The following is a 17,420-nucleotide window of genomic DNA, read 5'->3' on the forward strand; positions in this document are numbered from 1 at the left end:
TTTTTCCCCCCCCTTTATTATTCAATAACTTTTGTTTTTTTCCCCATGTGATCTTTGTAACTGCTCTTCAGATTTGATTGAAAATTGCCATTCTCTGGAGATTTGGCCAGTTAATCAAGAAGTGAGAACATTAGCACAAAAGCCTGATGCTGGTATATTTGTGCTAGTTAAGACACAGGAAAATAGGTCCCTTAGGAGCTGTTTTCTATAAGGTCTGATCATACAGAGAGAGAACCTACTTTATGCTGCAAGGACTAAACAAACATTTCTGAAACACGACTGCCAGGAGACTAATAGCAAATACTGTCTCTTCCTTCATAATCATTACAGAGAAATGCAAAAGAATAAAAGGGAAAAGATGAAGGGAAGGGCATGTTTTAATCACACAGGCATTATTTTTTCTTGTGTCTCTGCTGGGGGGAAAAAAAAAAACAAACCAAGACACTGGTGTGCAGACTTTCAGGAGCTTGTTCTTATTGATGTGTCCTTTTCTAGTGCAAAATCCAAAGGACCTGTTGGACATCATATGCTGTTCCTTTCTATTTGGTGTTTACAGTACTTTTCACTCGCTACACTAAAAATTACAAAGATTAAATGCTAGAACACAAACAAGCTTGAATTCCTGTTCCAAAACACAGAGGCTGTGTATTGACAGACTTATACGGCAGAGAGATGTATGTTATATTTATCTTACGTTGGCAGCGTGTACGCTGCTGTTTTACCTCAATGGATGCAATCCCTTGACATTTCAAAGCCCTGCTTTCTGTTGCTAATGCTAGAAAAAAGGCTCTAAGTGTTGTACAGTGAGAACATCCACCCTGTGTGAAAATACTTTGCAGTTACTCTGCAGACCAGTAAAAATGCAAAGCAGGTTTAATTAGGTTTTAAAAGACAGTTCCTTCATATAGCTCTTGTGTACCTATTTGAGCCCAGCCTTCTGTTGAGGCTGGATCTCTTATTCAGCCAACAGCTTCACGGGTGAGAAAAAAAATTAATCTTCTGTACAATGTGAACAAATTTACTATAATTTGCAGCTAGATATCCCAGATTTTCTCTTTTTACCTCAGAGTGGTTGAATGTACTTTCACAGGAGAGGGCTCCACAGTGGGGCTGAACCAGCAGCAGTGAGAGCCTGTGCTTGCTGTAGGATGGGGATAGGTGCAGATGATGAGGACCAGCACCCTGTCTGCCCTGGCTTTCCATGTCTCCCCTCCTGGCACTCCAAGTGAAGCACTGAGCTCTCATATTTGAGAGTAAGGTAATAGCAAATTCAGGGTGGGAAGGCACAGGTTTGGGAGAGGTAGCCTGTAGCTGGTGTTGGAGGAACAATGCTGTGGAGGTTGCTGTGGAGAGTACAAGTAATTTCAAAGCATTGTTACTGTCTTTCACAGAATCATTATCACTGAAATATCCAATCACTTTCTGAACAATAATGAAATAAAGGTTATATCCTTCTGAACTGAAAAAACTTCCAACCCCCTTACTTCTTTCTTTCTCCCCTCTGTTATTGGTAGAATGGAGATGTTGGTATTGAATTAGAGATGAAGTGCTCAGAGAAGACACATTCATACATGACCTTTACATGACTTGGGAGCTGGTTTCCCATTGTGTCTGGCTGAAATTGATTTCAATTGGCACTTTCTCAGGCCAGGCACCTGGACGTAAACACTGCACAAAGAGAACAAGTAGGGACTTCAGTGACTGCACTGATTGCTTAGACTCCTTGGTTCCATATAAACATCGAAAGACAAGGGAATATGAAGAAGTTCTGCTTGTGATTTTGGGGAGTCCATTAGAATGTATTGAACAATGGAGAGGAGTGGGAAGGTGCTTCTTAGAAGATGCAGTGGTGACCTGTAGTAATAGTGGATTGGTCAGAGTCAGGAGGCGGTGTTTTCATAATGGAAGATAAAATGTGGACACAGTCTCAAGCTGTGCCAGAGGAAATTTAAGCTCGAGGTGAGGAGAAAGTTCTTCACAGAGGAGTTGTTAGCCATTGGAATGTGCTGCCCAGGGAGGTGGTGGAGTCACCATCCCTGGAGGTGTTCAAGAGGGGATTGGATGTGGCACTTGGTGCCATGGTTTAGCAGTCATGAGGTGCTGGGTGACAGGTTGGACTTGATGATCTTTGAGGTCTTTTCCAACCTAATTGATTCTATGATTCTATGTCCATTGAGATAAGGAAGACATGGTGGTTTGAGCTTTGGAAACGACACAAGGTAGCCTTCACTCAGAAGTGAGTAAATGTAATTAAAGGAACTCTTTAGGTTCATATATATTGAAGAAGGTTCTGTTAGCAAGTACACTGCTGATGTTTCTTAACTTTGAGGGCTTTGTCATCCTAAGAGGTGGCAGGGAAATTGTCTTCCAAAATACAAAACAATTTGGCAAATTTTCAGATGTATTTCATTAGTACTGTGCAGGTGAAGTGTGAAATGGATCTTTTTATAGTCAGAACTGCTTGCAATAACAGTCCATTTAATAATTTTTCAGTTCTTGAGTTATTAATTTTATTACAGAACTTAGAATAGTAAATGTCATTTTTATTTATTTTAGAATCATGACAAATTTTTTTTGCAAGAATCTATTGCTGTGTACCTGTGCATAAACATGACTCTTAGAGGAATTTTGTACAGATCCCTTTAAAAGTAAGAATAACTCTTTAAAATCTCTCAATTCTCTTTAACTGCAACAAATTTAAACGAATTTCCTTTTTCTTTGGTGGTATTGTTCAAAGTTATTGTTATATTGTTTAATCTTCACATGAGTAGCCTAAAGACATCAGAAGTGATAAGGATGTTTGATGGAAACTTGCATCCATGTCTGGTGGCGCAGTGAGGCCAGGGGGAGACACCCTGGCTGAGTTAGATCAGCAAAAGGGAATTGGGTGAATTTTGCACTGAACACATCAGGATACTTAGAAGCGCAGTAAAAGAGGTGCTTTAAATTTTCCTCTGTGCTGTAAAAATGAAATTATCTTTAAATTACCTTCTTTTGTTAGTGGCTGTAGCTGTATCTTTTGATATAGCAGGAACTGGTGGTTTTATAGAGAGAAAAGAAACCATACAAGTTTTGAATTTGCCCAGACAGTTATTTCTCAGCAATGTTATTAGTCTGTGTTCTCAGAAACTTGCTTGTTCTTCTAAATGCTCTTTTCCTTGTTTTTCTTCATGATAGCATATCCAGGTGGAATTTGCCTTTGAGAAGAAAACTACTTTCCAAATAAAGAAATAATTGTTTGATGCAGAGATTTTCACAGCTAGTTACTTTTCTTAGTAAATCCGAATTTTAAGTCAAATCCCTCTGCAGGTGTCCAATTTTTCTCTCCATTCTCTTCAATGTAAATCAAAATCTGGTTTATTTTAAGAAGAAAAGAGAGCCTGATTACTGTAATATTAAATATTTTTAAAAGGCTACATCATACATCTGTTGATTATGGCAGTAGTGTTTTCATTGGGGTTGTGATTCCTCCTCTAAGCACCTATTTACAGGCACATGCATGTTTTTGATTCAGATCTGTCTGCTGTCCGGGAAAAGCCAGACAGAGGCGTGTAGGAGCTGCTGTTCCTTAATTGCTTGGATAACTGACAGGGAGTCTGGTTCCAAAACTTGCTGTGTTTATAATTCTCAATACAAAAGGCACAAAAAGTAGATGGGATGATTCCAGTCACATCTGCTTTACATAGCTTTTGGTTTGCAGTTCCTGGTGTGTCATGTTCCAACACTAACTTACATGGTATAGGCAGGAGGTAGGTAAGCTGGCAATTGCTATTGTCCTGGCTGCTCTCAGAGGCAGGCAGGACAATACTTCTTCCCTTGGCAGAATAGAACTCTGGACCACCTGGTGAAACAGAAAGGAAGAAAGCAGTATGTCCAACAAATGGAGAAACTTAAGTGTGAGCTGACGTTAGGGGAGGTTCTGGGAATGAGAGCAAAGATAGTATCAAGGCTATGAGGCAATGGAAGCAGGCTTTCTACAAAGATTTATCTTGAGTCTTGCATGATGGGCTGTATCCCAGGAAGGCACTGAAAGTGGGTCTGTCAAGAGCAAGTCCAAAGGACTGCTGCAAAGACTGAGTGGGGCAAGGGGAGTTTTGTTTACAGATGTGCATTAAACATAAGGGAAAATCCTCTGGGGTTGAAAGGTGGTAAGGTGTAGGACCCCAATGTTACTGGGTGAATGAGGCTTGCATTGTACATATATAGATGTCAGCTAAAATGACACAGCATAAAGACATTTATTTGTTAGCAGAGGTGTGCCTACTAAAAGGTAGGATGTTACCTCAGTTTCTTCTTGCCTGTGTTTATAACTATCGTATGTTTACTTGAAAAGACCACAGATGGGAAATTGCCAAAAACATTGTATTAACAAAGTCACATTTGTGATGAATCTCCTTATGTCATAGCTGAGATTCAAAACTGCATTTCATCAGCAACTCTGATACCATTTAGTCTTGCTGAGAAGAGCTTCAGTGAAATCTAAGTACATAGTTTTCTACAATCACCAGTGTTCCTAACTTCAAAACAAGAAACCCATGGCAACAGTGATCTGCAAGATGCTGTGTGAAACGATGTAGGTTTTTATATGAACCAACTCCAGATAGTCTGATTTTCCTATAAATACCTTTTTTGTATCTACCTTTAGAATTGTCATGGAGATTTAAGTATTTATTTGTAAACATTATGCTGTAGTACATAAAGAGCTTCAACTGGTGTCAGTAAATATAGAAGTGTTAACCCTAGCTTATGGAATATTTATGAAGTATATGGATTATTGCTTATATTAAGTTCTGTGCAACTTTCACTACATGGAAAATATTTTATTTTGAGTTCTTGTTTACATTCATAATGCAGTCCTAGGCAGGTTCAAGATGCTGGTTAACCTTTCTAATGCATTTGCTTGCCTAGTGCTTAACAGAGATAGATGACGAAGAAGTGCATATTAAAGCCTCTCAAAACACAGGATCATCAATCTTCAAGTAGCCTGGCTTCATGCAGCGCACTGCTATCCAGGATACATGGGGCATATCTGCAGCCCATGGAAGCTTGAGACTTCCAGCCTCCTGCTTTGGCAGATTCTCAGTGGAAATGTCAATTGGACATTACCCACTGCCTCTGCCTGCCTTTAATATCCCTTTGATAATTTAATATCTTGTCTGACTCTGTGCTAAACTTATAACCTATCACTTATTATTTTATTGACCTGATTGCTTTGACTCTAGAACCTAAGTCTGTGTTTGAAGCCTACTGTTCACACTTTGTAATATTTTCTGTTTGGTCACATACATAATTAAAATCATAAGCTTCTAATGAGTAACACATGCATAGGAATGTGTTTAGATCTTTACTGGTAGGACTTGAATTTCTTAGATCTACATTGAATGTCTCCTTGCCTGGGGACATTCAGAACCCACCTGGGTGCATTCCTCTGTGACCCACTGCAGGTGATTCTGCTCTGGCAGGGTGGGTTGGACTGGATGATCTTTTGAGATCCCTTCCAACCCCTAACATTCTGTGATTTGGGAAGTACAGCATCACAAATTTGACATTCAAATTATACATATGGTGAATAATGTATGGACCTTTTGGAAAATCAAATGAAAATAAAATCAATTGGTTAGCATTAGAGCCCCACGTAACTCTTTGATGTCAGCCCTTTCTGGCATGCTATTAATAAAAGCCTGTTGATAAAATGTTTAAAGAGGTCTTGGTACTTTACAGAATTGTACAAGCTGCATTTTCTTATTCTGCTTCTGACTCTTTGTGAATGAGCCTGAGTGACTTGCCTTGTGTTCGATCAAGTCCTCAGAGAGAGCTTGGGAGGAGTTTGCCCAAACAGTGCTGACTGTCAGCTGGTTTTGTGCTTGTACTTGTCTGCCTTTTAAAAAACATGCCAGTTCTGATGGTGTTTGTAGCATTGCTTTTACCCCTGCACTAAAATAAAGACAGAAAACTAACTAAAGTATTAATATGATTACAAGAATTCATGAAGTGACAGAAACCACTTTGCAACACTTTCAAACAGCAACAGCAAAGATTCTGGGTTTTGTGGAGGCACACATTGCCACTGCAAATGTGGTTACCTCAGCAAGGTGAAAATGGTAAAATGACATTATTAAAATGAGTGAAATTCTTAAAGGATTATTTATTTATTTAACCTCTAGGATGAAGATCGGACAGAGGAGGACAACAGCAGAGTTGAGCCTGTTGGACATGCAGACACTGGTTTGGAGAATGCTACCAATTTTTCCCTGGAGTAAGTTTCTGGCAGAACACATTGTTCTAATGATGAGTCTTGAGGCTGAACGTAGACCAGCCAAGGACTCAGAACAGTATGAGTGATAGTGCTCTTAAGAAAGTGGGAGAGTCTTTTTTAGGTCATATGTTGTTTTTGTTTTAAACAGTTTGCTTCATGGACCTTTTTAAAGCAGATTTTAAACAGTTTAAAAGCCTATGTTAAACACGAGCATTGGAACTTGACATTTATAAGTGCTGATTCTACAGTAGATTTTCTGCCTCAAGGAAGATGCTTATTTGATGGAACTCTGAAAAGCTGATGGAAGGAATAGGGTCAGTGCTAACACAGATCAAAAAGCAAGAATTTCAAAGGGGAAAATCTCAATTCCTGTGACCGGTTCACAGTCTATGGGGAAGAAGTGTGTGAGGGTCACATAACTTGTGTGGTTATAAACCTCACATTTTGTAAAGGGATCAAAACTGATGGTTAGGGCTAGGAAGCTACTCCTAATGCTGAGAGAAAATAAAAATCAGTAAAGGATAGTAATTTCATCACAAGATACAAGAAGCTTGGCCTTACGCATTTCATTGCAAAGAGTTTTTGCCATACCTCACAAAGGAATTAATGAGAAAATATCCCTTCTGCTCTTCAATTCAGAAGGTTTAATTTATTTGACTTAAATAGATCTTCTGCCCCTATTATTTCTGATTTAAATTATGAATTAAATGCAGAGTTTAAATGGTTGATAATGGTGACATCTATTAGGAAATACATGCTGGGTTATACTCTGTTCCATTTACAAAATCTGGTTCATTGTATTCTTAAATAGTCAGCAGAACTTCTGTCAAATGTAATACTTCTTGGTGTTGCTTTTAAGTAACTTTCATTCTTTTCTATCTTGATGTCGTACTACTTTGAATATTTGGTTGAAATAGGTGGCCCAAACTTCTGAGAAAAATCAGGCAACAAAATTAGGAAGGGATCATTTCCTTTAGCTTTCTGTTTTAGAGAGTTTCATGTTGGAATTTGGGATGCTTTTTTTTTTTTTCTTTTGATGAAAAAGTATTAGAAAAAAAGTAGATCTTAGGACTTAAATGTATATTTTGAGGGAAAAAGATATGCGTTGGGGTCTCAGCAGTAGAACAAGTTAAACAATGCAGACTGGATATGAAAACTGACTTTTATTTAAGCTCTGTTTCCACTTATCACAGTCCCAGGTCAGACACACTGATTTTTCTCTTGTTCAGCTCTCAGTTTTCTTTTAAGTGAACAGGAAGTTTGGAAGAAAAGTTGGTCATAGGGAGCCATAAGCACAACAGCAGCCAAAAATGTCTTTTAGAATACCTTTTGGAAGTGAAAGTTGTTGCTTGATCCCTGTGAGCTGCTTTGCACACTAGCTAATGAAAATTTAGCCTTAATGTACAGTTAGAGTGAAATGAAACCAGCTTATACAGAAACTGGGACAGGGAATATTACCCAATGAAATCTTAAAGCATTGGTCCAGGTCTGAAGAATAGCATGCTTTTGGCTGATGTCACTCAGCTTTCTTTCTTGAGCTGAGCAGCTTTCTTGCAATACTTTCTTGAGCTGAGCAGCTGCAACAGGGATAGAGACCATTAATGGTGTTTAAAACACACGGTAAAGGAAATCAGACATGAATTGAGGCATACAGCAAATGTAAAAGCTACTTTAAAAATCTGGGGAAAAAATTAATTTGGAAGAAACAAAATAAGCTGTAATGAAGGGTTTTTCTTGTCTTCCTAATAATATGTGGTCTGGTTATTCTCATGCTCAGATTAAATGCTGCAAGCTTGCATGATGGGCCACCACATAATCATAGAATCATAAATGGTTTGTGTTGGAAAGGACTCTCAAAGGCCATCTATTCCAACCTCCCTGCAGTCACCAGGGACATCTGCATCTAGCAGGTTGTTCAGAGCCCCAGACAGCCTGTCCTGAAATGGTTACAAGGATGGGGCATCTACCACCTCTCTGGGAAACCTGTGCCACCACTCACCACTCTCAGCATCAAAATTTCATCCTTCTCTCTAGTCTGAAACTCCCTCTTTCAGTTTCAAACCATCACCCTTTGTCTTACCATGACAAGCCCTGCTCAAAAGTCTGTCCTCAGCTTTCTGATTGGCCCCTTGAAACACTGAAAGGCCACTAGAAGGTCTCCCTGGAGCATGCTCTAGGCTGAACGACCCCAACTCTCTCAGCCTCGCCTCACAGCAGAGGGCTTGCAGCCCTTCCATCATTGCTGTGGGTCAAGACCATATTGAAGGAAGTAGAAAATACTTTACTGCTATCACAGGACATTGGTCTTTGCTCCATTTCTAGATTAAATTTGATTTGTACACTTAAGAGAAACAACTTTATCCAAGATCTGTGCATGTGTAGTGCCAGGAAATGTGGAAAAGCTGGCTAGTGCGAGGGAGAGGCATAAGCCAGGAACTGAGATCGTGGCTTTTGTTCAGATTTCTCACTTCTAGATTTACTGAGTGGTTTGGCCATCATGTGTTATTTTCTCATTTGGGTATTTATAACTCTTTATGGATCATGGGCTGTATTCCACCTTTCCAGATGCAGCATGTTTCTGATGCATCAGAAGATTTGGTCCAAATCTAATTCTAGATTTTTTTTATGTCTCTCTGAACCTCTACTGTCCCCTTCTACTTTATCTGTCTCTATGGTAATAGGTATGAAAAACTAGATGCATATTTGCTTCGAGAGGGTGTCTGGCTGGGTTTGAATGGAGATGGGCTTGTTCAGCCTAGAGAAGAGAAGACTCTGGGGGGATCTTAGGACTGCCCTCTAGTACCTGAAGGGATCCTACAGGAAGGCTGCAGAAGGACTTTTCATAAGGGTGTCTATCAGTAGAAGGGGGAATGGTTTTGAGCTGAGGGAGGAAGGTTTGTACTGGATCTTGTCGAGTTCTTCAGTAGGAGGGTGGTGAGACTCTGGAATAGGCTGCCCAGGGAGCTTCTGGCTGCCTCCTCCCTGGGGGTATTCAAGGCCAGGTTGGATGAGACCTTGAGCTGCTGAGTCTAGCCGAGAGGTGTCCCTGCCCATGGCAGGGAGGTTGGAGTAGGTGATCTCTCAGCTCACTTCCACTCTAAGCCATTCTATGATTCTATGATCTGATTTTGGATACTTTGCCTAGTAAGGAGATGAAGATACAGCAATCTTCCAAGAAAACAAATGGAATTATAATAAAAGAAATTAGAATAGATTAGAATTAACCAGGTTTGAAAAGGCCTTTGAGATCATCGAGTCCAACCTATCATCCAACACCATCTAATCAACTAAACCATGGCAACAAGCAGCCCATCCAGTCTCTTCCTAAACACCTCCAGTGATGGTGACTCCACCACCTCCCTGGGCAGAATTAATGTGTTTTAAACTAGAAAAAATTAACCAATTAAAAATGTAGTAATTTTCATTTGATTACAGGGTAGTTATATGACATCTCATGTTAAGGCTTTTAGTGAGCTCTCCCTAAGATTAAAAAAAAAATCATGCTAGTGCCATGATCTACTTTCAGGCTTCTGAGGGAAAAAAAGTTTATGTGGTATTTAAGGTATTTCTGCTCAGTGGTCCAAAAGGTCAACTTTAACTTTGAATTAAGCTTTAGAATAAGGAATAAATAAAACAATATGTGTGCAATGGTGATACCTATTTTTATGTAGCAAAAAGAAAAAATATAAAATATGTAATTGATCTTTGTTTGCTTGATTAATTGAACTATTTTTTGATGATTGATCTCCTTTCATGCCATCAGATTAATCTTCAGGTACGTAGCGTTCAACAGTGCTGTCATCACCATGACTTGATTTCTGGAATAGTTTTGTTTTTTTCTCTGTGTATGTTTCTGTGGGGTTTTTCGGTTCCTTCACGGTCCATGTTCACATTCCCTCATTCGTCATTGTCTCACAGTGATATGGTAAAGCTCGTCGAAGTCTCCAATGACGGCGGGCCTCTGGGAATCCATGTAGTGCCTTTCAGTGCCCGAGGCGGAAGGTAATGTATCGTGTAGGATTTTAATTGCATTCTAATTTGCTTGTGTTGTGGGATATTTTGTTTAATTTTTATTTTATTTTATTTGAGTTTGTGGGTTTTGCCTTCTGTAGAATAATGTGTGCTTTTCAAAAGGCAGGAATAAACCACAAGTTTATTGTCTTTCTCCTTGGAATGCACGCCAGTGGAAAGGTTCTGCTTAAAAGGAGTTACAGCTGTGGGGTTTTAACAGAGGTTCCGTTGTAATGTCATGGGAAATTGAAGTATAAAGACATTTCTGTTTTGACTCTTAAAACCTGTAATCTGCTGCTTTAATTCAGGTAGATATTTATGCAGCATTTCCTTGCCTGACTGTTTAGAGCCAAAACGTTTCCAAATAACAGCAGGAGTCCAAACCAGAGGCTTCCTACACCTCTGCTTGAGAAGAGTGGAAAACAATCATCATGCTTTTGATATTTAGCATGGTCCCATCTGTTGGGATTAAAGTGAAATAGCAAACTCAGTGGAAGCGTTGTGGTTTGGGGGAAGGTGAATCTGTTTAAAAAAAATAATAATAGGTGTCAAAAAGTCTTTTACATTTCAAAATATAATGTGAAGGGTTATTCAGCCTGGAGAAGAGAAGACTCTGGGGAGACTTTATAGCAGCATTCCAATACCTGAAGGGGACATACAGGAAGGCTGGGGAGGGTCTATTTACAAAGTCCTGTAGTGATAGGATGAGTGACAATGGTTTGAAATTAGAGCAGGACAGATTTAGGGTGGATGACAGGGGGAAGTTCTTCACAGTGAGGGTAGTGAAATACTGCAACAGGTTGCCCAGAAAGGTGGTAGAAACCCCATCCCTGAAGACATTCAAGGTCAAATTGATGGGGCCCTGAGCAACCTGATCTAGTTAAAGATGCCCCTGCTGACTGCAGAGGGATTGGACAGGATGACCTTCCGGGGTCTCTTCCAACCTGATGCATTCTGTGGTTCCCTATTAGTAATGCTTACTTTGCTAAAGTAGAGTCTTACTATTTGGGGTCATTAACAATGTCTCAGAAAAATAAGTCTTGTAGTAATTAGCAGTGGATCTGAAGCTTTAAAGTCTGTTGGAAAATGGTAGTTATTCAGGAATATATGCAGATGTAATTTTGGTGATGCACATTCTAAGTATACCCTGTTCTTTTCCTCTCAAAGGAGAAGGGAAACAAATACATATTTTAGAAAGTAATCTTTGTTTACACATGGAGTGTTATGTCCTCACATGTCTGTTGACCCAGCAGCAATTTCAGTTCAGTAATTAAGAGCAAAACTAATTTGCTATTCTTATCTGTGTATATCTCAGATATTAATATCCTCTTTCCAGAAATGATAAATGTATTTTTCCTTCTATATCAAATACCATCACAGGGTTTTAAACACGGTAGAAGAGGTTTATATGTAGTTGTTCCTTTAAACCAAGTGCCTCCATAGCCATTCTGACATGTAACATCACAAAATGTGGGTTTTAAAAGAATTAAGGCTATTTTTCCTGAAGACTACAAGTATTAAGAATAAACTACCCTGAAGCAGTAAATTCTTCCCTTCATAATCTGAAATTGAGTGAACTCAGTGTAGGGATGGGAAGATACTTCCAATATAAGTTCAGAAGTAAATCCCATAAAGTTGGAAATTGTTGAAATATTCTCACTGTTATCTGGGATTTAGAGAGTGTGAAGGCTGAGGAAGGACCAGTTTAAGAATAGTGGCTGCCTACTAAGTACTTGCTTAATAAGATTGATGTTGGAAATGTATATTTCGACATTTTGAATAAGAATTTTAGTGCAAGTAAAATTCACTTCCAGGAAGTTAATTTAGTTGTCAAGTCTGAGGAGAAACTTAAACTGTTTATACGTAATGAAAGCATGGAAAATGAAGAAGCCATAAATGTGACATAAAATATCTCACTTTATTTTTGTTTTTAAAGGATGCTAGCTGTGTCAAGAACTTAAGAAGGATTTGTTTCACTCTCTTCCTGTCCTGAGTTTGAGATTTTATGATAAAGTTTTACTACAGGAAATCAATTTTAGATGCAGATGTGTAGAATCAGGACATACTAGAAAGGATTTTTTTTTGTATTAATATCTATCTACTGTTTCTTCCTAATACTAGAACTCACTTCATTCAAAAATGAATGGTGCTTGCTATTAATGTCTAAGCATTTTGAAATCCCTCCACCCTCAAACAATCTGCTAGACAGGGGAGATACTTGAATCCATATCTTGCAAGTGTGGAGAAAAGTTGGGGAGAACCTTGCATATTTCCAAAACAGTCCCATGCTCTCTGTGTTGTAGTGGAAGCAAAGTAGAGTTAATTGCTTTGTATCGATTCTAAGCACTTGTGTTGTACTGCTGCTTTACAATCAGCTGTGCCCACACCTCTGCCTGCTTCCAGTGAGAACAAAGACATTTTCTTCTAGTGCCTGCAGCCTACAGTGTGGGCAGGGAAAGGAATGTACCCAACTCCAGTTTTAGAGCACTTGGTGGGGGGGTTTAGTTTTTTTGGGTTGGTATTGTTTGTTTTTCCCTCCTGGCCTGCTAGCTCTTTTGAGCAGATAGATAGATTTGGTTCCTCTTTTGCTAGAGTCAGGAGGAGAGCAGATGCTTGGCATGGATCATTTTCTGCCTACTTGTTTCTCACTCCAGCACGTGGTGGCTCTTTGTTCCGCTGACTGCAAAGCACAGTGCTCCATGCCACAGGGAACTGACTTCATTGAATCAGGGATCTGCTCACTAGAAACCTAAATACACGAACCCAAACTCAGTAAATACTTTGAGGGATGTCCAAGCAGAAAAGATCTGCTCTATCATACAGCTCAGTCCATTTCCCCACTGTTGTTTTGTATTTGCTTAGTGTTCAATTCCAGTTCCGCTACGTTTTCAATTATCTTTCTTACAGTTTCTTTCTTTTGCTTTTCAAAATGTTAATCAATAGGCAATGGTTATGAAATCAATAATCATAAAAGGTGAAAAACTGTAAAAAACATGCTGATGCAGTTCTCCCTTTTTTTACCTATGCAATATGTGGGGGCCTTCTTCCACCAAAAATGCCCCTTCCCCCCAAAGCAAACACCCCAAACCTCTAAAAATTGCATGCCATAACTTTGCCCTTTATTTAAATTTAAGGAGCATTTGACATTTTTATTGTCTATTGAGGATTTTGACTTGGAGTAAGAATCTGTCTTCAGTGTTGGGTTTTGATTTTGAGCAAAGTCTGCAAAGATCTCTGCCTCCTCTGTACAGATGCTGCTAGTTATTTCTATTCCCAGTAGCAGATTTTTTAATGTAAAAAACCAAACCAAACCCAAAACCCGACAAACAAAAAACCCTAAACCCAAACCTCCTGTCATTTTCTGGGAAAAGTAAGTCAGAATCAATACAATACTGATGGCAACATAAATCAGTATGTGATTTGTATAGATGTGGTCGTACTTTCTTCTACGGTTCGATTTCATTACTCTCCTATTCCTTTTACCTCTAGAGCTTTATCAGCCCTTTACTGGCTTTCTTGATCATATGCTTTGGATACCTATCAAAAGGGAGCAGGGGTATGCCTATGCATCACTTTATGGTTGTGAAGTTTTTCAAGATAAAAGTTTTGTTTGCAAAACCTCCCTGCACATTTTCCCTGTGCCGTAGACGCAGCGGTAAGCAAAATAAGGCATAGAAAATGAAAGCAGAAAGAAGGGCAGAGTAGAAAGTGAACAGGAAAGTGTTTAGAGAAGAATAGACCCAAGAGAAAATGAAGGAGAGGAAAGCATAAAAGGAAAGAAAATTCTAAATCTGCGAAAAAGTTGCCTTTAGCACCAATCCTTCCTTCCTTCCTATGTGCTCAGAGAGGAGAGCAAGCGCTCAGTCCTTTCCCTTAAGAACAGCATGTGGACAGTCCTGGCTGATGGTGGATGTTGTGTTGATGCATAAATGAAGTTGCATTGAGTTTCCTTCTGCAAGCTTAGTAGTAATTATAGCTTGATTTCTTGTTATATGGTCTCTCCTGCTTTTGAGAGTCTTTGAAAGCTTCTCAAGCTCTATACCCTAGTTGCTCTTCCAAAACGCTGCCATGTCTCTCTGTAGAAGGAAATTCAAGGGACATACAATGAGATAACATCTGAAATACCTCTGAATAATGATATGGAGGTTATAGTCCCATAGTCCCAAGACTGCTCTGGAGTCTATTTGGTAAAACAGGACAGGAAAGGATTTGGATATTCTTCTGAAAGTCCCATAAAGGACATACATTAGTAAGTATCAAATGTTACTTTCATGCAGAGCAGTATGTAGGGCTCTGCCAGCTGTTCTTTCTACTGAAGCATGCACAAAACTCATGATAAGCCACGCAGCTAAAACCTGGCAGCTACAAATATTTAATCTATGGTTTACATCCAGGTGGATTTTGAATGTCTCTAGAGAAGGAGATTCCCCAACCACTCTGGGCAGCCTGTTCCAGAGCGCTGTCACAGTGTCTCTTTATGTTGAGGTGGAACCTCCTGTGTTCTAGCTTGTACCCCTTGTTCCTTGTCCTGTCATTGGCCACCATTAACAAGAGCCTGGTCCCTTCATCTTGACACCCAGCCCTCAGAAATTTATAGACATTTATAAGGTCCCCTTTCAGCCTTCTCTTCTCCAGACTAAACAGCCCTGGGTCTCTCAGTCTTTCTTCACAGGAGAGATGCTCAAGTCCCTTCTTCATCCTTGTAGCTCTCCATTGGACTCTATCCAACAGGTCCCTGTCTCTCTTCAATTGGGAAGGCCAAAACTGGACACAGTATTCCACATGTGGTCTCTGCAGGGCATAGTATAGGGGGAGAAGGACCTCCCTAGACCTACTGGCCACACTTTTTTATTTGAGCATCTAGGATCTGTGTGTTATCTGCATCTCCATTTATTGCACTCCTGATTGCACTCCTGCACTTCCAACCTTTTGAGTCTCAATGGTGGCCGCAGTTTTTAGAAACATTTGCACAAGGAAAAGATTCCCTGTGCTGTGAATGTACCATTCCCTCACCCTTTTAGCTGAGTTCAAGACTTTCTTTGTCTGATCTCAGCCTTTTGAAAGTTCTGTAAACTTAATTTGGTATTGTTCAAGCCAAAAAGCTGAGCAGTAGTTAGCAGAGATTGGAAATTGCTTCCAGACTTCAGGTGTCAAAGCTGATAAAGTTATTTTTATGCTTCCACAGTAGTGTCATGACGTCAACATTGTGCAAAGGAGTTTATGTCCAATTTAGCATTGATCAGCCATGAGAATTAACTTGAGCAAACAAGATGATTTCCCTACTCTAACCTCTGCATCACAGGAAATAGCTGCCCTGTTATATTCCTAACTTCTCAGAGCTCCTTCACTGTATGGAACTGCTACACATCACTTTTTCAATCAATCCCTATTTTTGCCCCTTAATCTAGTTTTTGCTTTTTCATGTTAGTGACTTTACACAAACATCTAAATTGGTTATTATCTGTTCTGTCTGATTTGATTATATTGCAGTTAGCTTGTAGGTAATAGGTAAATAACTTCAGTGTGTACGTACAAGGGCCAGCGATGGCCCAATCATATTCTAGATGCTCAATGTAATATTTTTATTACTTTCATACTATCTACACTGTCAGGTTTTATTAAGACAGGTTATCATCATTTCCATATAACTGGATGGAAGGATGTGAGGAGTTCACAATTTCAAAGAATTGCCCTGCCTAGCTCAGGCAGTTTAGATGTCAAGAAAACATTGACTGCATATTTCTAGTTTTATCATTGGATGTAAATTGTACTGAGAACTGAAATGTTAACACATGTAGCTGAGTTTATTTTAATTGTACAATTAGAGTAATGAACTTTGTGGAAATACAGTGGTGCAAATGCTATTATAATCTAAGCTGTTTACATTCCCAATTAACTGTTTAAAACTAATACAAAGATTGAGCTCTGTTTCCCTTCTGTCCCTGTGTCAGCTAATCTTAGACTAAAACAGTGTAGGTACCACATTTCCATTTCTAATTGTTGTTTCAATAAGGGTTGTAGACTTGTGGAGTGTTTTGCAGAGGTTCACGCAATATTTAGTCTCATTCAGGAAGAAGTTAGTTAAAAAACATTGTAGTGGGAGAATTTGTTGGCAAATGTGGTGAGTAACTTTAACTGGACAAGATTAAATTCAAATGCATCCATATATTTGCAAGCTACAGGGTTGTGTTTAAACACACCCATATATACTGACTTTTGTGTTTTGTACTAGCTTTGTTTACAGGCTTTCAAAATCTATCTTCTCCTAATGTGGGAAATGTATACTGGAACTGTAGTAGAGCTACACCTCCACTTATGAGGATAAATGGTGATGACATACATCAGGGACCGACAATCCAATGAGTTATTAGGTTATTGCATGTTTGCAATATGAGATCTGCTCTTTTTATCTCCAGTTACTGCAGCAACAACCATGAATTTCCATAATGTCTCTTTTGGAGTATCAGTTCTTAACATCTAACCCCATAGTACGGTGAAGAAATGTTCTAGGGAACTGATAAGCTTTTGTTACTAAAAATTTTCAGGAACATGCAGTTTCTGCAAGTTCTAGGAGAGTTTAGTCTGCTATGCAGAACCACATTCAACACATTTTTCTGTAGAACTGTGTCTAAAAGGATCTTCTGCCCCATGCATTTATATAAAAAAATGGAATAAAAGGCACTGTGAGGATCCTGGTTTCAAATTTGACTCGGGCTGTTCATCCAGCCTTGAATCTGTTCCCAGTGACTTTAGCTTTAGATGCCTTGGTTAACCTAGCTCTAACATTTGTTAAAAAGCCAAAATCCTCACGAGCACCATATGTTGTGTCTGAGATGAGCAATCTTGCATTAGCAGAGCTTGTAGCCTTTGTTTAATGAGATTATTTGCAATTTTGACTGGTAGTTTATTTATGTGTTACATTATTTTACCATTGGTTAGGATTAGTAATGTTTTTACTAGATTTGAGAGCTTAGTTGAAGTAAGTTTAAAAAGTAAAAGTGATGCATAAAAATGCCTCTTACATTAATAATTGAATTTCACTTCAGAATGTGAAACAACAGAGAGCAAGGTTTCAAGAAAGTGCTGTGCACAACCCAGTTGCTTTGTAATCATAAGTATATGGAGACATTGGGATGAAATGAACAGTTTATAT

General features: G+C 39.0%; 1 protein-coding gene across 16 annotated transcripts in view; it reads left to right on the plus strand.

Moving 5' to 3' along the window:
• Window positions 1-17,420, plus strand: part of PARD3 (par-3 family cell polarity regulator) — a 426,698-nt gene that overhangs the window by 202,483 nt on the left and 206,795 nt on the right. For all 16 annotated transcript variants that reach the window (XR_008462802.1, XM_009896928.2, XM_054171475.1 and 13 more), the window contains 2 exons: window positions 6,165-6,256; window positions 10,175-10,258. Coding sequence is in view for 15 of the 16 variants with exons in the window: in XM_009896928.2 (XP_009895230.1) it covers window positions 6,165-6,256; window positions 10,175-10,258 (176 nt within the window). In the remaining variant the exon portion in view is untranslated. The remainder of the gene's footprint in view (window positions 1-6,164; window positions 6,257-10,174; window positions 10,259-17,420) is intronic.

The sequence above is a fragment of the Dryobates pubescens genome, chromosome 21 (assembly GCF_014839835.1).
Source record: "Dryobates pubescens isolate bDryPub1 chromosome 21, bDryPub1.pri, whole genome shotgun sequence".
NCBI lineage: Eukaryota > Metazoa > Chordata > Aves > Piciformes > Picidae > Dryobates > Dryobates pubescens.